This window comes from Nipponia nippon, unplaced genomic scaffold (genome assembly GCF_047370975.1).
Source record: "Nipponia nippon isolate SJK-2023a ecotype South Korea unplaced genomic scaffold, ASM4737097v1 scaffold_3, whole genome shotgun sequence".
In the NCBI taxonomy this organism is placed as follows: Eukaryota; Metazoa; Chordata; class Aves; order Pelecaniformes; family Threskiornithidae; genus Nipponia; species Nipponia nippon.
This window is the reverse complement of record NW_028262347.1, coordinates 37,095,782-37,123,617: the sequence shown is the minus strand read 5'-3', so window position 1 is coordinate 37,123,617 and position 27,836 is coordinate 37,095,782. Positions and strand designations below refer to the sequence as shown.

General features: G+C 39.0%; 1 protein-coding gene across 6 annotated transcripts in view; it reads right to left on the bottom strand.

Moving 5' to 3' along the window:
* The window catches only part of MON2 (MON2 regulator of endosome-to-Golgi trafficking), an 88,377-nt gene extending 61,737 nt beyond the window's left edge, over positions 1-26,640 (bottom strand). For 3 of the 6 annotated variants that reach the window (XR_015706182.1, XM_087763852.1, XM_087763853.1), the window contains exons 1-4: positions 23,574-26,639; positions 7,512-7,575; positions 3,019-3,146; positions 2,038-2,169 (exon numbers count right to left, since the gene is read on the bottom strand). Coding sequence is in view for 5 of the 6 variants with exons in the window: in XM_087763852.1 (XP_087619978.1) it covers positions 2,038-2,169; positions 3,019-3,146; positions 7,512-7,575; positions 23,574-23,684 (435 nt within the window). In the remaining variant the exon portion in view is untranslated. Of the gene's footprint in view, positions 1-2,037; positions 2,170-3,018; positions 3,147-7,511; positions 7,576-23,573 lie in introns of all 6 variants that reach the window. The other 3 variants (XM_087763851.1, XM_087763849.1, XM_087763850.1) reach the window with 3 other exon arrangements.
* Between the last annotated feature and the right edge of the window lie 1,196 nt (positions 26,641-27,836).

The following is a 27,836-nucleotide window of genomic DNA, read 5'->3' as shown; positions in this document are numbered from 1 at the left end:
TAAATCAGTCAAGTTGAAACATGAATATGCAATACATGTCTGGCTCAAACTGATTTTCTCTAGGAACCTTTCAATATGGGAAAAAAAAACAAACAACCTTTCAGATATTTCTTAAAAGAATCTTGGGGAGGAAAACCCAAACAAACCATTGTACTATTTTACCTATGCCAAGTAATGCTCATATTTGGTTAATTGAGAAACTCTAGTAATTTCAGGCCTTGGACACCACCAAGAAATTTTACAGGATATTGCTCTGTCAGAAATGTTTTCTTCTTACCCCTGTCAGAGCCTGCCCAAATTTGACTATACATTTCCAAATGCACTAGATTTTAACGTGCACTAAGGAAATTTTCAGAAGTACAGCTAAGTACAGTTAGATTCTCCAGTAATTGTATTATGTGACCATGCTTCTGGATCAGGATACAAGACAACAGAAAGACATGCTGGGAAAGACCTTCCCTACTTATTTGACGCTGCTGTACCCACATGCTCTGGTGGTCCAAAAGCAGAAAGTTTCCAGGCATTAGAGAGATGAACAAATAAAGGATGTTGAAAAATGTGTTTGGAAGACACACAAAAAAGTTAAGTGAAATAGGATGTAGATGCCAAGAACCTCAGAAAAAGGGGGAACAGAGCAAGAGGGTATATGGAGGCAGGGGAAGAAGAATAAATGAGAGAAGTGATGAGAAGCAAAAGGGAAAGGTACAGTGGACTTAAACAGCAACTGTCTCCTTCTAGAGCCTAGGTTCAAATCTGATGAAACAACATTGCAAGTTGTTAAAGCACGTCTGCTACCCAGTTAATGACTGTCAATCCCATTTTCTAAAGTATTGCCATTTTCTTAAAAAATCATGCTTCTGCCCAAGAACATAGCACCTCATTTGGAAAATGAGTGTTATTTGGAACAAAAGAAACAAGATAGTGCTGAAGAGTCTTTGACATAATTTGACTACTCAAGTCAAAAAAGAACCTACTGACAAACCATTCAATCCTCAGCAAGTTTCTATTCTGCCATTTATAGGTTTTATAAATTTTCCATTTATCTTCCTGCATTCAGCAGACCTTTGTAACAGCTTTGTTTTCCTTTCATGTTTTTTCTTCCTTGGTTAAGTAGATTAATAATGATTTTAATATCCACACGTTTAACCAGCTAGGAAGTTATTTCATTAAAACCAGAAGCAAATAAAAACTGAAAACCTTCCACCAGAACAGAATACCTTCAAAAATAATCTTCAATTCTATTCTATTCTCTATCTCTCTCAAAAAAACAAACAAAAAAACCCCAAAAACCAACACACTCTAATACTGAATCAATACACTGAAGGCATAGCATAATAAAGACAGCAATTTAGAATCACCTGTTTAAAAACAAAAAAAAAATCTTTCTTAAGTTAAAAAGAAAAAAATTCTAAAACGTAATCTAAAAGAGGAAATTACTTTAAACAGAACTTCACAATTCACAGATGGGTAAACAATGTTGCTCCTTCAAAGAGAAGTATCTTGTAACTTAAGATTAAAATGGATCAGAATCCTTTTTTTTTTGCCTTAGTTGAAACATAATATCCCAAATGATCCATGTTTAAAATTATGCAATTAAGTTATTTCAGTTCTGACTGAAAGAGCAATAACTGGACTGCTTCTGAAAGAGATTTAAGGCAGGGTGGCAGGCAACTTCTTCTAATATTTGCTTTATTAGCGAGAGCTTACACTGCGCTACGTGCTCGGATATCAGTTCGAAAACATGCATACGATGAATTTAGCAGATGAGAAGGACAGGCATTATTAGCCCGATATATTTATTTAAAGTTCCCATTTAGTCAGAAATGTATTATTGTGGAGGAATTAAAAAACAGATTGAAAAGGAAGCTACACGAAATCCTGTTTTCAGAGTCTAGATATAAAGACAATAGGGACACAACAGAATCAAAAAAGCTCCCTCCTCTTCCATTATTTCTAAATGCTTCATATGTAAAATTTCTCCCTGTTTTTTTCTCTTAGATATTGTAAGCACTATAGCTGGCACAAACAAATTCTTACCTTGGACAGTGCTTCATCATGCACAACTGTATTGGTTGTTAGAAGTACAAGAACTGTCTGAAGCAATTTAAGTTCTTCGAGACTATTTTCCATCAGTTGCCAAAGCATATTAATAATGTTTCCTGCTGCAGCCTACAAAGAAATAATTTTTTGCCAACAATTAAGATGTTTACTTACTGGTATATCATGTGTACACATGTAAGAATAGCACACTCATAAAAGCCTATCATAACTGAATTTGCCTGTTTGTCTATACCATAGGACTACATTGAGAAGATAAAGCCAATTTCATTGTCACAAGCTTCCCAAAATATTTTTAAAGAGTTGATGGCAGAGATCTCTTAATACGTAGTCCAAATTAAAGTGCATACTTCATTTTCTACTTGGAAATACAGGAGACACAGTACAAAGACATCTTACCCTCAAAATTCATTCATATCAGAGAAAAAACAGTGTAATTTTACACAACTGAAGGTATATTTTAACAGTATTATTTTCACCAGCTACTTAATACACTATATATGCAGTACCATAATATATAATGACATTTACAGTTGCAGTAAATGTGCATCCATTTTATCTTATTTTTGAAAGTAACATGTAACAAAAACATAATACATAATGATATCACACAGAGTAAATTTTGTGGATGCCACCTTAAGAATTCTATTTATCAAGGACCATTACATGCTCTGTTCCTGCAGTGTAAGAATGCAAACTAGATGTGCTGTTCTGAATTTTCATGAATTTCCTTCTAGAAGTTACTGTTTCCTCACCTCTTTTTTTGTTTTCCTTTTTTCACGGTCAAAAAGGTTTTCTTTTAAATTACAATTTTTTAAAAACAGATATGAGCAAAATACTTTGCAGACTATGTTCATTGTAATATAAACAGTCTCCTACAAAAAAAGCATTCACCTTCAGTTTGAGGCCTGTATTTCTTACACTGAAATATTTATGTATTCATATAAAGATTGATCTTACCTCTGAAACAACTTCATGGGACATGAGCCTCTGTATGGCTGCTAGACACAGCTGAGTGATCTTTGGTTCCTTTGTTCCACAACCCATTAGAAAAGGCTGAACTACCTCTGAGCTGTTCTCTTTCAATGCTTTCAAAAAGAGATATGGAAGCAGTCAACGTTTAATACTTTCAAGAATACAATGCAAAATTTGTTAATCATACCTATTAACAGAAAGCAATCTCCAGTCTTGGAAATTTGGGATTTACTCTTGCACCGCAGGGAAAAGCCAAGTGAAGACAGACACTAGGCTGTCACAGCTCACTTCCACAATTACCCTGGCTGATGCTCAAATCTCAAGCACCTTCTCCCTTACACACTCAAGTGACTTTCTCTTTCCAAATCCAAAACAGCCATTTAGAGTCCATTTCGTTACTAAGAAGCTGTAAGGTTCTGTCCACCCCAGAGCTTCCTCTGGCCTTGCAGCTGTGACCAGCCTCAGGCTGGTAGCCTTCTCCTTCTGCTTTGCTTCCCCTTGGCACCGAATTCAAAAGCAACGCAAAGCGTGGCACAGAGAGCTATATCAAAGCACGTGGCACAAAGGGGAACAGCAAAATGCCACTGACAAAACAAGAGGAGAAAGAGACTGAACTGTTTGTATCCTGGGTATGTACACCTGGCTGTGAATTTTTCAACCAGCGTTTCAGGGAGAAAGGGAAGCTTCTTAAAATGAAGCTTTGTCAGGAGAAAACACAAGTTTCATGAACTTGTTGTTGTTGTTTTTTAGGAGAAAAATCTTCACAATGAATACAACATTCCACACTGACATTTTGAAAAGTTTTTCCCCATAAAAGTAATTCTACAAATCTGACATAAACTTCATAAAATTAAAGGAAGACAATATTTCTGAAAGATGAAAGGAAAGCGTGACTCTGACTGATGAGTGCTTTCCTGTTTGCAGGCATGGTTGTTGATTCATGCAAACTTTTTAAGATTTTGGCTGCTCATCACCATTTTGGATACTAAAAATTTCCTCACAGTTTAGAGTTCAATACATGTTCTTACACTGTTTTAGTCTATGTGTAATACAAGAAATGTGTTCATTAAAAAGTTTGACACACATTTTTAGATCACAGATCTTACCACAAACAGAAAAATACATTCTCACATAAAAATGCAAATATGATTGATTTTATTTTTTCTATTGAGCAATTTGAAGTTTGCCTCTCAAGAGGGTTTATTATTAAGTAACACTACAACTAATTTGGAAAAAAAATGAAACATCAAGGTAAAAGCTACAAAAATATATTTTAGTGATATTTTTCAACTGAAGCACTAACTAACATGACTAACAAGTTTCTATGAAAAGAATAGGCTAGTATAAATTATAGATGCCAACTTTGTATAAGGTAATAATTCTTACAGGTTGGTATTAACACATATATAGTCCATAGTTTCATCAGCCTCTTCAGAGCCAGTACAGGCTCTACGTCCAGTTGACAGAGGCTGACCTTGCACCAAATGCCTAATCAAAAACAATTAAAATGTCAGCAGAAATGTGAACGAATACAAAGGTTCACTGCCTGTTTAACAAACTACTTTGGTTTCAACAGATTTTTTAAACTTAACTATGAAGCAAATAAACCTGCTTTTAAAATATACAGTATAAACAATATCCACCAATACCACTCTCTTATGAAACACTCCATGATTTTCAAATTAAAAATAAAATACTGGCTACTGCATCAAAAACCGAAGTTTGTTCCCAATTAATATTTGTAATTTAGGCATCTAATTGTCAGTGTCTACACGTGAGCTAGATGTCTAAGCTGCCTTTATAGTCTATGAACACCTACAACACATGGCCAATAGAGCCTAAAGAGCTCACTCTAACATGGACACAAATGCTTCTTCGCTCATATAAATTTCTGAATTGCCATTAAATTCTAACCATCATGCAGAAAGAAGAAAGCAACATTTTTAAAAAGATACCACAAAACATTTACCCTTAACATAAGACTCATGATAAAGTTCTGAATGGCAAAAATGGCATGAGAGTTAACAAATAACAAGGCAAAGAAAAAATTACATCTTTTACAGTATTTTTCCTATAATCCATCACAAACAATAATCTCACAACAGTATCTATACAAGAATTTTTACTTTATGAAGCTGAAAAATTAATGTTTCGTAGATCTGGTTTGGTACCGATCATTATATTAGCTTCAGTCTTAAAATACATAAAAATTTTCTTATATCCAGGTCTGCTTCCATTTTGCTACCAAAATTATGTAAGAATATATTAAAAAAGAAATCTATCATAATGAACCACATCAAAAAAGAAGTCTGGGGAAAGTAAAACTTACTGCTTCATTCCATCAGCAAGTCAGTAATTCTAATTTTTTAAAAGAACTTCTAAAACAAAAGTATGAATTGCACATCTCAGAGCCACATGGAAATAATTTCTCACATTTATCTCCTGCGATATAAAGCACAAGCTGACTTCTCTGTTGGAATTACTCAAATCCTCATAAATAAATTATAAAGCACGTACAGACTGCCAAGAATGAAGACTTTGAAACTGCTCAACTTAACTTTTCCTAGAGAAAGAAAGAAGTTAGATCAATGACCTCAGAGTTCTGGCAAGTTAAACACATCTTACCAGACATAATATTACCTCTGTGTATTTATCATTTTAAGATTGCATCTATTTTCCTAATAATTACAAACCTACACAGTGTAATGCTTCAAGAAAGAATCAGGTCAGCTTATTCAAAACAATCTGATACAGTTGTTCTCATCTATTTTAGTGAAATGACAGTTTACATCAAAATATAAAGAATAATCATATCCTCAACAAAATATTTGGATTACTAGAATGTCTAGTAGATGTTCCTAAATCATCTAGCAGTCAAAAAGTATCTCCTTCACTAGATTTCACAATTACAGTAGCTTTTTGCAGCTTTATGATTACTGAAGTATACATACTACCTTCCTCAAAAAAAATTTAAATAGCAGATAGGAGACAACAGAAATCCTGACATTAATTTATCTGCAAGATTAGGTTACAACTGATACCTCAAAAAATACAAGACTCCATAAAGAATTGAGACTGTTTAATAGCATTATGTTTAAACTGTGGAATGTTGGATAATGTGCAGGCAAAGTATATGTTCCCCTCAGTTCCACAGTTTCTTACTGGGAAAAAAGTTATTATCCTATTAGCAAAGATTAACTAATCAAAATAACTTTTAGGACCTGCTGGTTTTCCAAACCTCATAACAATAAATCTGCACAGTTTTTTTGATGAATGAAATAAATACTGACTACATTCTAGTTTAAACCTTCCAAAGGAAAATTACTTACAAAATTTGAACAACTACCAGAAAGTGTTCCCTCAAAAAGATAAAGACTGCCTATCCATGGCCAAAATCAATGACCTTTCACATTTCTTCACGTTGAAATGAAGAATAAAAAACAAAGAATTTTGCAGGATTACAAACTAGCTTTCTAAAATACGAAGTTCTTTACACAGTAATATGCCAAAGACTGTTGACAGCTTCCCAAATGGCTAACTAGAGATTTCTCTTGTTCATTTGTGTATTTTGATATAGCTGACATTACCTGGCACAGTTTTCCCACTTATGTCAGCATTCATGACAGCAGTAAAAACAAAGAAAATAAACAAATAAAAAAGAGGCATTAAAGTGAAATATTGAGGGGCGGGACTGCTACTTCAAATAATTCTAGAAAGTGCCTCCTTACCAATATCTGATGTACACACCTCAAAGCAAGAAATAGTTTTACATCTATTTCATTTGGTCGTTCGAAACAATTTAGCATTTTAAGGATTTTGACTACAGCTGGGGTAGACACTCAAGTATTAATACAGGACCATTCAAATCTGGCCAAAGGCTCTACCAGCAATTGGCAAGAAGCCATCAATTTACGTGTCATTCAATAAAGCTGAAGAAAGTCAGAGGTACTGTTTCAAGCACTTACAAAGCTGCAAACCACAAGATATCTCCTGTCCCTCAAGGCAATGGTACATCTTAAATTGAATGACCTTGTCTCAGATTCAGATGGATTTTTGCCTGCCAGGTACAAGTCTCCAAAGGCTAGACCCTCATAGGAAGCACACAGATGAGGATCATTATGCAGAACTCCACACAGAGCACTCAACAACAGCTGTGGTGAACGCAGACAGTGAATAAAACATTGAGAATTTGGAGTCTAAGCATTTTCTGCTATTTTTCTAAGTGGATGATTACTTTTGTAGAGTCACAACTGAAAATGGAGACCTTACTCAGCATCAGTATAGCACTAAGATGAAACAGAAGTAGTATTAAAAAATTCTTAGGCTACTGGATTTTTTGCTAGGTGCCCAAAATTAAAGCATCACTGATACAGCACACACTAAAAGACACGTAGGATTATTACACAGATCAAAATGTTAAAAGATGTCTTGGATATGTAACCCAAGTTTATTTTTCCCACTGCATTGCAAATAATTACCTGCCAAAATATCAGTGTTCCGTGCAGCTATTGTTTTCACTTTTATTATTCCTGATTCAGCAGCCTGAAAGAGAAGAAAATAAGTAGTTTAGATGCTATTTCATACATCAGTTTCTGGAAAGAAGAAAGAATACTGAAGATAAATAAAAATGTATAGTCTCAAAGCAAAAACGTTCTTGTAGTGTTTTCAGTAAGCAGCGCAAATGCAGAATTGAAATCTTTGTAGCTTCTGGAATTCTTTCCAGAATTCCACAGGAAGGGGTATATTCTCTGGTTCAGAATTTTTAGAAATCACGATTCTTATTGTATTACTTTCCAGTGCCATGAATGTAAAGAAAAATCACTAGTAAACAAAAAAACTGTTACATAGTCTCTGTACAGTTTCAAACTGTGAACCAATTACCATGATACGTAATCTGCCACATTCATTGGGTTGAAATGCAGAAGAAACTGACAACATCAGTAATTACACCAATGCTTAACACTTAAGCAATGAAATCCAGTTAATAAACTGGATGTGGTACACGACACTTGAATATTATTACTGTTCTTCCAGTCGGGTAGCAGTATTTCCCGTTTGAAAGCTAACACTTTCACTAACAATGAGTATCAAAATGAAACCCATTTTCCCATGGATTTTGTATCCTGAATGCCCTACACAAATCATCCCAGGGCAGTACCACGAAGAAGCCTTCCTAACAGTACTCTCCGTTCTTCCCGACACACCATACAATCCACACCAACAGTTCCTCCCCTTTCCCAGTAAGCATGACCTGACAGACCAACAGCATCCTCCCCTCCCTCATGCACCCCTTCAGCAGGACCTGGGGCTGCAGACATGCAGGTTGGGGGGTGCGGGTGCGCAGACTGGCTGGATGCCAACCAGGTGCTGCAGAGCTGAGCATCCCACCAAGATCATGTACTGCTGCGAGGGAACAGCAATTCTCTCTTCAATTGCCCAGAAACGCTTCCCAGCATAAACCACTAAAGTCATGTTCTCTGATGAAATCAAGTCAGACTGAAAATATAACATTGAGGCTTTGCATTTCAAAATTACAATTTCTGACAACTTTTGTGTAAAAAATGAAAAATACATTGCAAATGGCTCCTTTGCATCTTTTAGTTCCATTAATACATTATAAACCTCTGGAAACAATTAAAGAAATCATGTTCAATACACTGTGCACCAAAATAAATGCAACAGATTTTCCCAAATGATAGGGCACATCACTGGAAAATACTATTGTGCCAAATTTCAAAGTACATTTCCCCTTTTAGTTTAGCTTCATATTTCTGTGTACTTCCCAAACTAAACATTTCCTTTTTTCCTCTGATACTACTATTTAAAGAGTGTGCCATCACTACAGAAAACAGATTAGAGAAGCAGACAAGCTGTGGCAGCAGAAATATGAAAGCAAGAGTACATGAAGTTCTGCCATATTCCCCCTCCATCAAAACACTACTCCAACAAGATTTCCCAGGACGTTGGGTTAAGATGACTGTACCAATTCAAAATCAAATATTTTAATTAAGATTTGATAAACATATTTCTCAAAACAGCTAAATTAGGAATGTGGAACTGAAATTTTCAACAACTTTTTTTTTTTTTCCCCCAACACAAACACAGAAAGACTAAACACTGCCTTACCATCATTGAGGAGATTTGTGAAATTCCGGAGAATTATTTAAGGTTTGCTGAACACAGTGTTTCTACTTTAAAAATATAGACAGAATAATATCCACAGTGCCTGAACTAACATACAACATGTTCAAATGAGCACAAAGTGACATGCAAATATATATTTCGCATAATTAAAAATGAGGAGTGCCAAATGCAGTTCTCATTTACTTTAATTATGTTAACTTAATGTGTTGAAGTGTCTAAGTTTTAAGTCAATCCCTGTTCTTCCTCAGTTAGTAAATTGTCAGCTAATTGGGGGGGGGGGGCATGTCTCGTCACAACGAATTGTTCTTATTAATTAATATGAAGGATTTGTCGCAGTTCAACTTCAATTATCTTCAAACTAAACCTCATCGCATCTACTGGCAATCGATTTCTTTCTTGCCAGGAGTGACAAACTCGCTCCGAATCAAAGAATTATTAAGCCTGCCCACATGCATGACATTCACACACACTGTGCACTCTGCATGAAGAAGGAAAAAATTATTTCCAACATAATGTCTCCCAGTTAGTTGTTTCCATGCTGGCTTTATATAAAATAGCATATATTTTTTAAAAACTAAGGTAAAACAAAACAACAGCTATTAGACTTTTTACTACCACTCTGAATATAACAGATAGAATTTCCTATATCTCATGGAAAAAAACCTATGATTATCTGCATTATGCTTTGGTTTCTATTTAGAATCCCAATTCAAAATGTTTACAATTAAAAACTAATTACACCGTACACATCCTACAAAAAAAAAACAAACACTCCACTATATATGTAAAAAAGACCACATATTAACATTTACAAAAAATTACCTCAGCTGATCACAAATAAGCAGTAGAAAAAATGAGACTATAAACAGTTACCTGGCTATTCTGTTTACATCAATATAAAAGTGTATTTGGATTGCATCAATTTAACTTGGCAAGTTAAAAGAGATATTAATAGATACTAAGTTTACAAATTTACATCTATTTGAAATTACTATAGCACTCTCCAGGACACTGCCCCATTAGAAAAGGATCTTATAAAAAACACTAATCAAGGTGATGGCCAGCATCACGCTGTGCATTTACAGGTACAAATATGATAATTTACTTTCACACAAATATAAGGCACCATGTTTTTAAAGCAGTCACCACTTCTAAAAGTAACATTATCAGTTTCCCTTAGCACCACAGTTAATAGCAGTCTAATGAGCAAATCTTTAATTTTAAAAAGAAACAAATACACATAATTCCTGCAACACAACAAAGCTCAAGAGTACCTGAAGCCTTCAGTCAATTAGATTTCCTATTCTGCCACTTTAATAACTGTGAAATGAACTGAAATAAAATGTCTCAAACACACACATTACTGGGGTTTGTTTCATGTTTCTCCTGAAGCAAGCACAGCACTCAGTGGGGGGGGCAAATATTTGCTTTTAATCAAACAGTCAATGATATCACAGCAAAATTCAACAGGACCCTCTGGGCTTAAGCACTTGCTCCATCGTCTTTCTGCTTCCTTGGAACTTACAAAGTATTTGCTGATTACATGGAAATCACCCTTCACAGAAATCAAAATAAGGTAAATGGAGAATTTATGTACAAAAAAATCAAAACACACATAGTGCCGCTGCAAGTAAACTGAAAAGAAGCCTAGGCACAATACCTGCCTCCTGGCCTCGAAGTTCCTCTCCCAAAGTACAGTCTGACAACAACATTCACAGCTCCCCGAGAACCTCACCCTAAAGCTACCTTACAGAAAAAGGCTCTCCGCACAAGAGAGACTAGGACATGGAAATTCGAGAGACTTTCAAGCCCAGCTTTAAGAGTTTCTTAGATCCAAAACTTTTCCCCTCCTCACAGATTTCTCAGTCCTCGCCTCAAACTGGGAAGAACTTCAGCCTTTCTGTCATTATATGCGCTGCGTGCATCTTCCAACTTTTTGGAAATTTTAACCCTTGTGTAGGGCCAAAATCACCAACTAGGTAACAGTAATTTCTGCTCAGGTACTCAGCAAGCAAAAACTTAACTCACCCTCAAGCAGAATCAACATTTTCTAACAACCAGGTAACATGTAAGTCCCCGAGCTAACTGTCTCCACATAAAATAAGTGCACACAGACTATAAAGATCTATAACTCACAAATAGCATATGGAGGTATTAGGATAATTGGGGTATGCAATTCTACTAGCTACTGGTCAGGACGATGTAAAGGCAAGACACCCGTATCAGCAGCAGAGCAGTAAGTGCATCTGAAAGGCACCGGTTCCTCAAATCTGTCTTTCAGGGACACTGTGGAAGCTCCCAAACCCAATTGCAGTGGATCAGTCTACGTTACCAAAAGATACCACTATAGCTAACTCCATGAGGATGATAATGTTACCTGGCAGCCCAAGAATGGCCACAAGGAATAGTGGCATGGCGTATGCTTGAACACGTAACCATGTAATTATGTAGTGATTTACTTCTTACAGGCAAAGGCATCATGGAAGCCCTACTGCAATGTGGCAACGCATATGGACAGACAAGCAACGTACCAGAGGGTCAGCTGGGATGTGATCCGACAGCACATCAGTTGCTCCACAGTAATCCCTATGGACTTGCCCTGCTCCGGGGTAAATGTGAAAGAGCTACCCTTCTTTCATCAAAAAATAACAAGATAGTTAACTTTTCATAAGGGAAAGATGACACAAAATTCTAATCTCTTACCAGTGACCCTTTCCAGAAAATGAAAAGAACACTCACTGTCTCTAACGTATAAGCAATTTTTTAAAAGTTTCAAAAAGGGGGTTTTTGAAACGTTTTAAAAAGGATCAACTTGCTGATCTTCAAAGAAACTGGTATCTCACAATTAGGACCAGAAGTCAGCATTTTTTTTAAACCAAAAATTATATACACACATAAATATATTTAATGTAACAATCAGGCATGTGCTAATTTCTACTAAGGCCTGACCTAACTTTAAATATATTTTTGAATGAACTTCTAAATGTGACGAATAGTATTGTTACAAAAAAGTAATAAAATAAAGAATTTCCACCACTAATGCTTTGAATGACCATTTGTGTTTCAATTGTATGCTCAGAGCAAATCTCCAGAGAGACCAAAAGTACTGTAAGGGTTGCAGCTTTTACTACACAAGCTTTTGATTTCTCTCTGCCCTGGTTTCGGCTCGGATAGAGTTAATTTTCTTCCTAGTAGCTGGTATAGTGCTGTGGTTTGGATTTAGGATGAGGATAATGTTGATAACACACTGATGGTTTAGTTGTTGCTCAGTAGTGCTTACACTAGTCAAGGACTTTCCAGTTTCCCATGCTCTGCCAGGTGCACAAGAAGCTGGGAGGGGGCACAGCCAGGAGAGCTGACCCAGACTGGCCACAGGGCTATTCCATACCATATGACATCATGCTCAGTATATAAATGGAGGGGTTGGCCAGAGGGCAGCAATCACTGCTCGAGGACGGGCTGAGCATCGGTCAACGGGTGGTGAGCAACTGCATTGTGCATCACTTGTTTTGTATATTTTTTTATCATGTTATTATTATTATTTTCTCTTGCTTTGCTGTCCCATTAAATTGTCTTTACCTCAACCCACGGGTTTTATTTTATTTTTCTGATTCTCTCCCCCATCCCACGGGGGCGGAGCAGGAGGAAGGTGAGCAAGTGGCTGTGTAGTGCTTAGTTGCCAACTGGGGTTAAACCATGACACTCTCTTCTGAAAAGAGAAGCATTCAGGAATACTTTCAGGAATGATGGTCTGTGTTGGTATTTACATTACATTGTTTGCCAACCTTTTACTAAGATTGGATGAGAGTAATATATGCCATCTATGGTCACTTCCACATCTATTACATGAAATAAAAAGAGCAATTTTTTTTACTATTCCTCATTATCTGCGTTTCCAACTGGAACACTAACCCTCTATCCAATAGTTCGAATAAGAGATCCTCCTGTGTAAAGTACAGTTTCATTTCATTGTTATTCTGGCTTCCTTTGCAAAAGTACATTCTGGACCATTACTGTACTGCTAAACTATTATTTGGAAAAGGACACACTCACAAAAAGCTCCACACTAAATCAACCTCATGAAAGCACTGGAGTATACCACATTTGTGAAAAAAGCACTGTACCTGCCTTCTGTATTTTTAACTTCCTCCTCAGGAATACAATCCCTACTCAGACCCTTCTCTTTTATACATGCTCATTCTACCCGTGATTTAAACTGGCGAAATGCCAGTTCTGATCTGACAGCACTGTGCACTCACAGGCATTTATTATATTGAATGATTTAATGTATTTGGATTAGAGCTTGCTTACATTATACTGGCTTGGAGCAAAGCCTACCAGCAGAACCTCTGGGAATGGAGTCCCACCTGCCGTAAAGGCAGATACAGGCAGGGAGTGCATGAACCAAGTCAACTGGACACATACAAGCCCATGCACCCAAGGGCAAATGTCACTGAAAGGCCACCCTCTATTAGGGTCACGGTGACTGGGGAAGGTTATTGATGCCTGGGGAGAGGTAAGCGCCACACACACCTCAAAGGAGGGCATGGAAGAGCATTCAGGGCACTACAGGCCAGTCAGCTTCATGTCACTCCCTGGGAAGGTTATAGAACAAATTCACCTGGAAACCACTTCTAGGCACATGCAGGACAAGAAGATGACTAGGAACAGCCAACATGAATTTAGCATGAGCCTCACCAACCCAACTGCCTTCTACAATGAGATGATGGGCTGTGTGGGTAAGGGGAGAGCACTACATCCTTTATATGTTGACTATTGCAAAGCCTTTGATGCCATCTCCCATTGTATCCTTATAGTCAAATTAGTGAGATACGGACGAGTGGACAGTAAAGTGGGTGGAAGACTGGCTGAAAGGGTCATCACAAACGGTATAAAGTCCAGCTGGTAACCAGTTACTAGTGGTACTCCTCAGGGATGGATACTGGGGCTAATACCATTTAATGTCTTTATTAGCAGCCTGGATAAAGGCATAGAGTCTGTGGACAAATATAAAATTCAGGGTGCTGTTCAACATTCTGGGGGAGTGTATCTGCGTACTCAGAGGAACCCAGATACGCTGAGAAATGAGCTGCTACGAACCTCATGAAGTTCAACAAAGGCCAATGCAAAGTCCAGCCCCATGCACCAGTACAGGCTGTGGGCTGGCTTTGCAGCATATGACCCAGGGTCCTGGTGGACAACAAAGTGGAACCAAGAGCCAGCAGTGAGCCCTTGCAGCAAAGGTGGCCAACTCTGTGCTGGGCTGTATTAGCAAGAACATAGGCAGCAGGTCGAGGGAAAGGAGTCCTTCCCTCTCTTTGGCTCTTGTGGGACTGCTGCTGGAGTAATATGACCGGTTTTAGCCTCCCCAGTACGAGACTGGCATTGCCATGATGAAGCAAGTTCACTGGAGATCTACTAAGACAGCTGGGGGATGGAGAACAATAGATATGGAGATGCTGCGAGAGCTGTACTTGTTCAGCCTGAAGAAGACAAGACTAAGGGGAGGGCTTTTTAATGTCCACAGCTTCCTAAAGGGAGACTGTAGTGAACACGAAGCAGTTTGCAATCGCTGTTCAGATGTGTGCTCCATCCTGGGTATATGTACAAGTAGAGAAAGAAAGCAAGGAACACTGAATGCAATAATGCTCCTTTCAAATTACTTCATATTCTACAATTCCTGCACAAGTTTCTCACTGTAATTTTTCTTCCACAGAATCTTAGCAATCCTGGTAAAATAGTATTAATTTTCCTATAAATTGAAAATCGTACTTTGGTAAACCACTTTCACTATCACAAAACCTTCAATGCAAAACCAGCTACAGCTTTCCAATTTTTTAAGTTTGGAATGTGTGATTTATGTGAATTATCGAACAGCCTGATTAACTTTTTTTTTTAAAATCAAGAAATTAATATATTTGCTGGTTTTGTTTGTATTACCTTTATTTAGCATATAAAGACAAGAAATTGCAAACAGACCATCAGTCTCTACTCATACACAAAGTAGTTTCTTCAGCTGTTCACACTTCACCTGAGACAGAAGCAAAAATGCTCTGGTTTATTCTACATCATGATCTACTTGTGCTCAATGAAGGAAATAAATAGTGTACATTTCTGATCCCAACAACAGGCACAACAACAGTTGACAATACTAAACTCTAATTCCTGCTAGACTTGACTCTACTCAAGGATGGTGCCATTGTCAATTACCAGAGCTCCAATGTTTTGAGAAAAATTAAAAGCATTACCTGATTCTATTACACTCCTTTTCCACCACTTCAAGATTTATGATACTGCAGTTTCTGTTTTTTGTTTTTTAAAAACACACAACCTTGTTCATTTCCAGCTTTAGTGCAGCTATATTAGTGACCCTCATATTAAAAGTGCTCTTTCACTTGACAGGAGTGACTACTCCTCTGGTCCATTAATCTTCTGAAATTGTCAGTTTGCAGTATCACCAGCCAATTCAGAATCCTGAAGGTTAATCAGCAATAATGCCAGGATAGGTGCCAGTGTTATCTAAATTGCTTCAGAGCTGTTGCCTCTGGAGGTACCTCACTTGATGTGAATGTGGAGGTAAAGATAATGAAATACAAATATTTAATATCAGGAGTTTTCATTTGACAATCAAAATGTTCCACCTCAGCTGGAAAAACCACCACATATAAATCAACAGAACAAATCAGAATGAATAACATAAAACAGCTCATCACTGAACAGCACTGATGTAGACAAAGAAAAAAAAGCTAACCAAGACTTGATACAGAAGAAACACGGCCAATTAGCAGCAAATTTGTAAGTTATACTTCTCTCTTCCACAGTCAGATAGAATCAGGATGTACCCTGTCTTTTGTATTGTATTATATATAAATTATACATACACTGTATTTTATATATTATATGTGCAGTGTGTGGATATCTTGAGAGCGCCATGTCTATCATAATAGATTTCTGAGTGATCCATCAAGTACAAGAGAACTGTTTGCAAATCACTGAAATACAGCACTTGAATTTTCATGACACTTTTGTCACAATCATCATTCTACGTTAAAAAAAAAACCAAAAAAAAACCAAAAAAAAAACACAAAACAACACCACAACACCCTGTTTCAGAGCTTTAGGAGATTTACACTTGAAGTTCAAACTAATTTTGCCTTCGGCTTGTTGATCAGAACAGATGGGACCAGGAAACTCCTGAGGTTTTGCCACAAATACTATATTCAGAGTCACCTAGTCATAGACAGCAGTGCCTGTTTGCCTGGCACCTGGTAAAAAGAAACAACAGTCGACAGTTTGGGCGCTAGTTGAGACCTGGAGTCACCATGAATTTCCAAACTGTGCCACAGGTTTCCTGTGTAATTTTCAGGAAGCCATAGGAGGCAGATGGGGATTCAAACAGAGATTAAGATGCACAAATATAAATATTTAGACTCCCATTGCAATGGAGATTTAGTCCCTACTGAATGCTCCTTAATTCTTAAAGCCTCTCCTTAAGCTAATTCAGCTGACCTGCTAGTAGGGGCTCAATACAGAGGTCTAAGCTTAGTTCTCTGTATCCGAGACAACTCCGTGCAGACAGCAGAAGACCCCATGTTTTTCTGGACCAGCTGCTGGAAGCCAAGGAACAAACATTAATATATCTCAAGTGGCAAAGATACCTAATGTGTAGGTGACAGACTGAATCAATCCCCTGGCTACAAGATCCTCTGAATAGCTATTTAGCTCTACTGACAGTATTTCCATAACAAACTGAGCCTGCACAATCAATGAAGGGAGCTTAGACACCCAAAGTTAGGCACCTTAATCCTGCATTGAAGTCTAACTTGAAAAGTTTACAGATAGACTGAGATACAGAAAATTCTACTCATTTTTTTCATTCATTAAATTGCAGGGTATTACATGATGGAGAAATTGGGTCTATATGCATGATGTGAATCATTTTTGAACACATGACATTTCTAATCAAAGACTAAAATGATCACATGTAATTCAGGATTTATAATAAATCTTAACGCTTAGAACACAGCTGAATAGATGACTGGTCCCCTAGAAACGTAACAGTACACTTTTAAAAATATAATTTTGAAAAAATACTACAGTACACAGATCAATATTAAATAAAAAATACTGCAAAATTAATGGATTCCAAACATGAAGGTAGCAGACGTGGCAATTGGTAAAGATCAGGAATTACAAAAGGAACTGTAGGAAATACTAGGGATCAGCTTTTTCAAGTTACCAGCTCAGCTACAGGCTGGCAACTGAAGAATGCTACAGAATAATCTCCAGTCACATGCACAAAACACACGCTTGAGTGCAAGCTGCCCGATTATGACAATATGCATTTTACAGAGCATAGTTTCTACGTTTCAAAGAACCTTCAAATTATTTGCATCCTTCTGAACTAACGCTGTGAAGACCTGAAAATTAACCAATGTGGAAAGTTCAGTGTAGGTTAAGTGCTCTGCAGGCTATAGTATCGGAATTATTTAATCCATTTTAATCAAAAAATAAAGCAGAAAACCCCCAAGCTTGGTTACTCCTACAGAAAATGGTCTACGTACAAAGGTTTGTTCTTTGCCAGGTCTATTTGGCTCATCTTTTTACTGCAGGAGTAGTGTGAACACAGAGCTCTCGGAAACCATTCAATGCTAGTAATACATCAAGTGACTCAAATGCCCAAATCACAAGGCATTTCAGCATGTGCTTTGCTTTCTTAGCCTTCTCCAATTTGTATACTGCACTACATTCAACAGATTTTCTGAAACATTGTTACTGTTACAGAACAAACAGCTAATATTCACACTTTCTTCTTTTTTTTTAGCTGTTCCTTCCAGTTGCATTAGGAATCCTAATGATCACTTTGACATTAGAAACCTAATTAACTGATCTGCATCTTTTTAACATATGCTTAAATTTTGCAATACATCCTCATATTTAGTTTCATACAGCTACCCAATAACATCAGAAAGGTTCCCTAAAAGGACAAGCTTCCCCACTAATTTTTTGGCATTAGCCCTAAGACGTGTTCAGGATCAGCATATCATTCCAAAACGAGAATGATTTAACCCAAGGGATAAACTTGTCACATATGTCACTCAGTGCAGACAGGACTGGACTCCAAAGGAAGAAATGTATGAATAAAACCTGTGTTCACAGAACACAACAGACAGCCCCTCAGAAAGGGCAAATACTGTCTCTTGGCTCTGCTAGCCCACACCATTTCTACTGTAATTAAATAATTCAAAGTTTGCTTTATCCAGAAGTCATTCAAATCTGGATTCTTTAACTTTTACCCAAATAATTTTGTAAGGCTACTTGCCTGCAAGTAAAGTTACTTATAAAGAAGGAAAATAAGTTTGCAAAATCATATTCTATTATTTTTCATAGACACAGTAAATTAATTTACAATACAGTTTCAAAGATATGTCTGTATGCCAAAGGCATACACAACTCAATAAATAGTTAAACAAAAGCAATGCTGCTGCTTCAAACAAAGGTCTGGAAAAGAAACAGTACAGAGAGGCTATCAAAAGCTATCTTTCACGAGTCTCAAGAGAGCACTTCAACTGACCAAAGCATTCAAAGTGAAAACTGTGCTGCTCTTCCAGGTCGAAGGAAGTCGAACACTATCAGCCCTACTATTCCAAATTACTGCAGCAGCAAACATCCTAAAACATACAGACACCTGCAATCCATTACGCAGCTGCTAAGCAGAGGGCACAACCTGTCCCACAACGGGTCTAAACCAGGCCAAGCCATCCTGCCACGGGAGGACGCAGTCCCTGCCCGCCCTCTCCCTTCCCCTCTTCTACCCCCACAAGTGTGCCTGTAACTGTGCAGGGAGCTGGATGAGAGTTAATTTTTCTCCTGTGTTTTTTTTTTTAAGCTCATTTTGCTTTTACTGCTATTTAAAAGTAAAAAAAAAAAAAAAAAAGAGTCAACATAGGGACTACAAGCCTCCTAGAAAGCTGAGACTGTTGGACTGGATCTGTATAAACAACAAGGAGTTATATCTGACTGGAATTAAGGCTGAGAAGAACTTTTTGGGTATGCTTATATTCCCTTTTAACTCAATTATTTCTGCTAAATATAAATATTTTCCCCTTGTATTTCTAAGGTTTCTTATGCAGTGAAATTATCTAACCAAATCAGATGCAGCTTAGAGAACAGTATTTTCATTCAGTAATAACAAACAGCAGGTAACCTATTTAGCACACTAAACTATTTTCAATTTTGTGATAAGACAAAATTCTTACTCCAGTTCACTAAAGAGAGCACTGTCAGCTTTCCACGCACCCAGCACAGGATATTGAAACTCCAGTCACTAGCAGGTTAAGATCGTCTATAAAGCTTTATATGTGTGCCACACAATTACCACGCTCTAATACAGAGCAAACCTTAAAAGTATTAAAAACAAGGGTATGACAGCCAAGTGGTATTGTTTTCTAGGAGAAATGTCAGATTCCTTAAGATAACATGAGCATGACTTACACCGGTACCAAAGACTGCTTCATGCTCTGTAATTTCAAGCTCCAAAAGATACTGTTTAATTTACGCTTGCCCTGAGAGCTTCTATCACATCCCTGGTTGGTGTCTATTTTTTATAGCTGGGAAATGGAAATATATTGTGAAAATAAGAATACATTTTTCAGCAATGTCATTATTTGTACATCTGCCAATATAAACAGCTTTGGCATATCACAGACATAACCACCAAGTCACTCTTTGGCCATAGTATATAGCCTTCGTGCTTAGTATACTTCTGTAGTCGGTGCTGACCTGAGGAAGTATCACAAAGGATTTATCCACCCATCAAAGAGAAACAGTCAAAACCACCTAGCAACAGACAGACATGGGTCTGAAGTCTAATAGTAACTGGTATTCCTCACACCCTTAAGAAAAATAAGTCTAGCACGTTAGTTAATCCCCAAACATCGTCAGCAACACAACTTCAAACCCACCAATTCCTTCTACAGCTCCCAGTCTCAATGTATTAAGTGGCACCACCTAGGAAAATCCTACTCGGGTATTATTTGTCACACGAAGCAAAGATGAGGTATGGATTGCTTCGGGGCCAACAATACGTTCTGTTATTTCTTAGTTAAAAGCTCTTTTTAACTAAGGGGAAGGAAGTTTGCCACACATTTGTGCCATAAGTTTAACATCGGGAGAAACTCAGTAATTTCACTGTTTCTTAACAGATTATCAAAGAGCCAGCAAAAACCACAGAATCCACTCCTGTGACTGAACTTGCAACTACATGATTTCCACATAAATGTGACCTACTAAGAAAACTTTACAGACTTTTACAGAAGTAATAGAGGAATATGAGACGAAAGTGCTTAAAACACTGAAAAGTTCAAGTTGCATCTCCAATAAGGGCTTAAGACCTTGTTTCCCGCTCCTAACTGAGGATAAGGTCTAAATCCCACAGTCTGTGGGATCCCACAGCCGGCTGTCCCCTCTTCTGCTGCATCCACTCCCCTCCCCCCAAAAATTCCGACAAAGCTCTTCAGCTGTCATCTACCTGCCTCTTCAAAGAATCATTTAATATTGTTTTGGCCTCTCTGTACTAATAGATATGGCATTAGTTTGTAATAACATATGCATTAGAAAGATCTTTAAAAAGGGAAAACTAAAACCCTATTTAATTAAAAAAAAAAAAACAGGCTCTATTTTTCTGATCATACCACTTTGTAACTTCTTACAGTATTGATTAAAAAAGGATTTGCTCAAATTAATCATTTGAGCAACAAGTAGAATTGAGAACTACACTACTACTTTTATCAGCAGCAAACCTATCGGCTAAATTCATTTTGCAGAATTTTACCAGTATTAATATAAAAATCAAAATAACAGAACAAATTGTTTTAGAAATGGCTGACAACAAATAACTTGTGAGCAAAATTTTAGATTATGTCAGAAATTGAAAAGACTTTTAGAAGCAGTTTACCTTCATACAGTACCTATCAAATCTAACAACTACAATATAGCTCATAACTATTAATTTTGGACTAGGAGTTTTTCAATAGCTTTATCACAGTACGATAATTTTATTAAGTGACATGGAAGCATACACATCAGCTGCAAGATAAACTCATAAATTACATTGCATGTGGTAGCGATGAGAACAGTCTAGTTACACTGCAAGTAAAAAAGTGAGATTATACATAGTAGGAATTTGCTTTAAAAAGCCTGTGTTTAAAAAGCTGGTGCTGTTACAAACCAGTAAGAACATCATGCCTTTCCTCTGATCATTCTAACCAAATCTAATAATGATCAGACCAAATGCATGAGATTAAAATACCTGTTTAGCAGTTGAGATTTGACATAAAAGGACATCCGTCTCCTTTAAAAGCTAGAAGAAAAAAAAATGGCTTCCAGAAGTGAGGAAGTAAGATCGCTTCCTGCAACTGTATCATACATCCTACTACAGGACTGCTCTCACCTCAGACCTCTCTGTAAGAGCCCACAACTCATAGCAGAAAGAGTCCCGACCTCTTTATGAACACCTTCCAGTACTATTCCATAGATCTACCCAAACTCCAGACAACTGTGAAAAACTTTGTTAAGTGTTTTTAATGAAGCTATGCAAATTGCTGTCAAGATGTAAAAGGGAACAACACAAAAGTCATACTTACACAAGAATATGATAAGCATGCTGAACAAGTATCAAGAACTGCACACGCAGTGGTTACTCTAACCTTCAGCATGGCAAATATAATGAAGCAGTACTAAAAATACTAGCTTAAGAATTACATTGCCCATCTGCTTTGTAGATCTTGAAGAAAGTAAACATTAACACAGTGGGGAAACTTGTTCAGAGACCAAACAACTTAATCAGAGTCACAGTAATACACAGGAGAAAGTGGAAGCGGCACCCCCGCCTCCCTCCAACACACACACACAGATTTCTTTTCCACTAACCACAACTTTTTCTTATTTACATGTGACCACACACAATTTCTCAGAACTGATCGCAACTTTCTCTTGTTTTTCTCTGACCACACACAATTTCTCAAACACACTGCCATTCCTCTGCAACCTATGATCGTGTATGACACGCTCTGCTACAGCATGACGCTTCATGCCTTTCAAAACAAGTACAGTCATTAGCTTCAATTCATCTATTAAAGTGTATAATACTTCATACAACATTAAACATGCTATCACTTAATTGGAACTAAAGTCACATTGCATATGTAATTCCTTTCTTCCAAACTGACAGAGTCTTTACCATATTTTCCCAGGTACTGTTCTGGTTCTGCAGCTTAATCTGAGTTAATATGTTACTATTTTTCCTCCCACTACTGTGTGGAAAAAATATTTTTTAAAATGGCAAGTGATAAACTACTGATAGGGAAAAAGTTAAACTGACTGTGTGAACACAGCTAAAATGTATACTTCAAATTAGAGAGAATTTCCTTGCAGTTAAAGTAATCCGGCTCATCAAAATTACTGAAGTCTCGAGCTGTACACAGAGTAAAGTGAGGTTTGAAAAATAAAACATGCAATCCTACTGACATAAATTTAATAATGGGATTTTTTTTTAAAGGGAGAAAAAAGTAACCTAAACTTCTCCGTCTCCCAAGCTTCCTCCGCTGTAACCGCGCCATTGGAAAGCCACATCACCCCAAAATCGCAGAGCACGCTAGCGATCACCAGCGACCCACACAGCTAATACCGGCAGACACAGAGGCGCAACAGTGAGAAAGGAGGCACGCCGACCCGGCAGCCCGGCTTCGGGAAGCGTGTGCGCTCCTTACGCGGGCAAGGCACAGCCCTAAACCGCGATGTGCGAGGCCCCGCGGCCCGCGGTGCCCCACGGCAGCCGGCGGGGCGGCCGCGGCCCGGCGCGGGCAGCGCCCGGCCCTCCCCGGCGGGGCTGCCCCTCCTCGCCCGCCGCCCGGCGCTCACTCGCTCGGCGCCCGCCCGCCGGTGCGGCCGCAGCCTGAGCACCGAGCCCGCTCCGGGCGAGTTCCGCGAGGAGATGCCGGGACAGCCGAGCCAAACTTTGTCTTTCACCCCCGGGAGGGCGCTGGGGGTGAAGCGGGGCTGCTCCCGCTTTGCCCCTGTCAACAGATGACCCATCTCCCCAGCCCCACTCACTGAGGTGAACTAGCCCGGCCCACCTCCCCGGCCTCGGTAACGCGTTAAAAACAACCTACAGGCAAAACCCGACAGGCAAAGCCGCGTCTCGGCACCGACAGCGCTCGGCAACCCGCGGCCATGAAGGACGGACCCCACCGGGAGCGGCACCGGGCTGAAGAGGGGCACGGGCACGCCGGCAGCCTCCGCTCCGGCCGGGCCCCGCGGCGAGGGAGGCCCCTCCGCGCCCGCCGCCCACCCGGCCCGGCCCGGCCCGGCCCGTCTCAGCTCAGCCCGCCCCTCACCTCCTTGACGGGGGGGAATTTTTTCCGGCACTCCAGGCTCAGGCCCCGCAGGTCTCCCTGCATGTTTTCCAGCAGCTTCTTCACGGCTTCAGGGCTGCTGGTCCCGGACATGGCGCCGCCGGGCCGGCCCCGGGCCGGGCGCTGTTCCGAGCGGGCAGGGGCAGCGCCTCTCCCTCCGCGGCCCCGGGCCGACACGTCTGCGCCCGACACCGGAACCCGTCAGCCGCGGCCCCGGCCCCTTCCCCTCCCCCGGGCCGCCGCCGCCGCCCCCCCGCTCCCACAATCCCGGGCGCCGCCAGCGCCGCGCGTCAGGCCGCTTCCGCACACACGGCCCGGGGGCGGGGAGAGCGGCGGCCCGCCGGGAGGCGGCACCCGGCCCCCGCCTGCCGGGCCCGAGCCGGGCCGCAGCGGGGAGCGTTGCCCCTTCCCCGCTGTGTCACTGAAGCCAGGCCGGGCCGGGGCGAGGGGGGCGGCATGAAGGGGCAGGAGGCGGCCCGGGCCCGGGCCGAGGGGGGCCGCCACCGCCGGGCGAGCTGGGGGAGGCCCCTCTCGCCGAGCCCGGCTCCCGGAGGGAGGTCGGCGCTGAATGCGGTTTAAAAAAAACAGAAAGCGAGACAGACTGTTGCGGTTTCCTTGTGAATCGCTTTCTCCTGCAGGAGCCAAGGTTTGTCCCCTTGGCACCCGTGTGGGCGTACGCAGCTTTCCCCGGTTTTCTTCAGGCGAAGCCAGAGTGACTCCTTCGTTCAGAAGTTAAATACAGGCATGGCAAAAAGCGGGGACAGGGTGGCAGTCGGGTCTCGAGTACCTTCCTCGTCACCAGCAGCTGCTCAGCAGTGTCCCTCCGAAATCCAGAGGCTTTTCAACCAGCTGTTTTTAACCCATTTCAAAAGCAGGCAACCGAACAACAAGCATAAGATGTTCAACTGCGATCTGTTGATTGTAGTGATGCCCCCTGCGTAACTTCAGCCACGGCAAAGGCTTCCCTCCCAGCCTTCAGGCTGCCTGGGAGCTTCCTCCTGGAGGACACCACTCATCCTCGAACAGTTAACATTTCACGAAGGTTTTGGTCTCTGTTGCAATAATTATTTCTCCATATTCTGGTTGCTGTAAGTCCTGTACTGTGGTGGCTGCCTGCCTGTAACACAGCATGGTTCTGTTGCCCTTCCATAAACCCAGGGAGTTGGAAAACATTCTTGAGTTTCTACAGTCTGTGGTTTTTAAACTTGGGAATCTTTAAAAAAATTACGAAGAATCAGAACGCAGAAGAAACTTTTACTGCCTTACTATTTGAAATAATTTTATTTTAAATAATGGCTTTTCTTCAGACTTTCCTGAAAGTCTTCAGTCGTATTCAGAGAATGTTTGAAGATTTCTCTTTATCGTTTCTTCTGTGTGTCTTGTAATGAAAAAGGGAAAAGAACCTCTCATAAACTGGACCATCCCTACTTGTATGTTGGGGTTTGTTTACTGTGAGATACATTGCAAATCAGATAGTAAACAGGTTCCCACTGGCACAGCATAGTACACCGTACCTGTAAACATAAATCTTTAGGTGTGCTTTTTGAGGCAAAAAGTGCAGAATTGCCTTCTAAGTAATTTATTGTTTTAAGATCTTTATTTTTACATCATTTTCAAATTACTGTCTGTTGACAGAACTGGATAAATGGATGTGAGTTTTTAAAACTGCATGTAATACTGGCGCAATTCAATTAGGTGGTCAAACTTTATGTGCCTTCAGACAAGGAATTAGGATTTCACCTGTGAGTTCAGTAAAATCAAACCCATGATTCTGTAATATTGTTATGCTTTCAAAATGCCTTGGTCTGTGTATTCTCAAAAGCTTTGATTTTTATATGCTCACTTAAAAAAAAAACAAAAACAAACAACCCAAGACTGTTGTCTTCAGTAGAACTATTTACATGCTTAACCAATAAGCATTTTCCTAAGAATTTTCCCATCTAAGTGCTTCCATTCTGGGCTTCAATCCCAATGGCAATTCACAGACCAGTCCAAATACCTTCATAAGAAACATCGATGATTTGCTAGGAGAATGAGTCAATTAATTATTGACTATACATAGGTATTTCTTAGGTAAGCTTTAATGATTTACTTCCTTTTTTGTTGTTTGGAAGTTTCCACCTGTTTACTGTACAGGGTGAGCTGTGAGCATATTGGTATTCCCTGAATCTACTTGTCTGCCTAAACTAAAACGATTGAAATTTCTTGTGGAATGAGGGTCAGTAAACTGTTCTATAACACTGCCTTTCTTACAAAAAGGGAGCAAGCATTTTGGGTAGAATTTGTCTGAATGTGACATCTTGAGTTAAAGCATCCCACTGTCATTTTTATCCCTGTAATCACAATGAGGAAGATAAGGAAAACTGTCATATGGCCATATTTCCCTGTCAACAGTGGTGAGACAAGTAAGAAGAACTGAGATTAATCACATTTAAAACAAGCAAATTAGTGTGTATTAGATTGTATGTGCATACTAATTTCCTGCAAATCTTACTGTTTTGTTTAACCAGACTACTGTAAACATTCAGTTTGGATGGGGGGCACTACTCTTACCTTGTGAATGCCTGATGAGTTAACCTATATGAAAGACAGATGATGTTTTCTTTAATCCAAGCCATAGCAGTAAATTTGTCCTTCCTTCCTCACGCAGTAATGCCAACTTCTGAAGTAAAAGTACTGAGGGAATAGATGGTTACTGCATTTGAGTAAAATTGACAACTTGTTACTGTATAATTTTTTGTTAAGGATTGTGTAAAAAATTGTTAAAATATTTAAGAACAGTAGTGGTAAATATTTTGGAATATAAACTGTTACGCCTCTTAGGAACAAATGTTTTATGTATTGTTTGTTTGTGCTGTAATTTATACTGTTTGTGTAAAATGATGGTTTCTTGAGAAAAAGCGGATTATTTCATGATGTTAATTATTTTTATCATATTAGCTTGTACCTGCTGATTATCCATCTTATTCCAGGTGTGTAGTGGCATAGAACTGGGAGCATGCTATAGGCTTTCCTTATTTGTAACAGCTTGATAGCAACCCTGCAATCTCTATTAAGTGTAACATATAATTTTTTTTAAAGCTGTTTCTGGCTGACGTTCCACCCTTTTCACTAATCTCAATTTGCTCAGTGCTCTGTTTTGTAGATCAGGAAAAAAAGGACTGTATGCTTCTCCTCTCATAAGCAAAAAATATTAATGTTCTTAATTATTAAAATAATTTTCTCTTCTTATTACATTATAGAATCTTAGATTTATTAATCTGCTGAGATGCATGAAAAAAAATTTTACTGCAGCTCTTTAGTTGTCATTACGATGCCTAGTGTTTAGCTTTCAGTCATCCGCTGTCCTCTCTGCAGATTTAACAGCACCTTTCTTTAACTATGTCAGACAAAATTGGGCGTACAGTTGTAATAGTACCCAACTCACGGTACTGGAATGCAAAATTAATCATAGAATACTGTAACAATGTATTCTGGGGAATTTCATCTGCTACTAAAATTGAGATAATTATTAACATTTTAGTGTCACAGACTTTCTGCTTATACATTGTGACACTTTTTGAACCAAGTGGAGCACTTGTGAATTTGGTGAGACCTGCTGTCAGGATCTTAAGAAATTTGGTATAAAATTACTTTAAGAAGCAACATTTTTACTAATTAAAAAGGGGTTTTTTTTAGATCAAGTGCAGTCTCCTGTGTATCTTCTCTGAAGGCTATTCTGTGTTTGATAATTAAATCTCAGTGACTTAGTTTAAAATTTGTTCTATTTGCATACTTCACTTTTTATCACTTACATTTATTGTACATATCTTTTCAACTACCAGCTTTGACACTCAGTCTGCTCCGCATTGCCAGCCAAATACAGCAAGATTGCTCATGGTTTTGGAAATGAATCGTACAAGTGGTCGCAGAATTGAAAACTCTTTCAGATCTGCTGAATACCAGAATTGGGAACTATACACATGCCTGAATCTCAGGTGCACCTCTTAAACATAAGATAATATTTCTCACTGTTTTGATGTACACCTTTTGTAAATGCAGAAGATTTATTAGTTAAGCTAAACCAGAGCAGCTAAACTATTTAAACTAGCCAGGATCCTTGTAAGTGACACTGATTTGGTTGCGAATGTGACTTACTGTAGTTGCATTTCATTGCATGTATTCCTAACCCTGAGTAAAAGTGCTTGCCTGTCTTTTGGTATGTTTTAAATGCCTCAGTTTCAATTCAAGTCGCTTTTGAGTCAG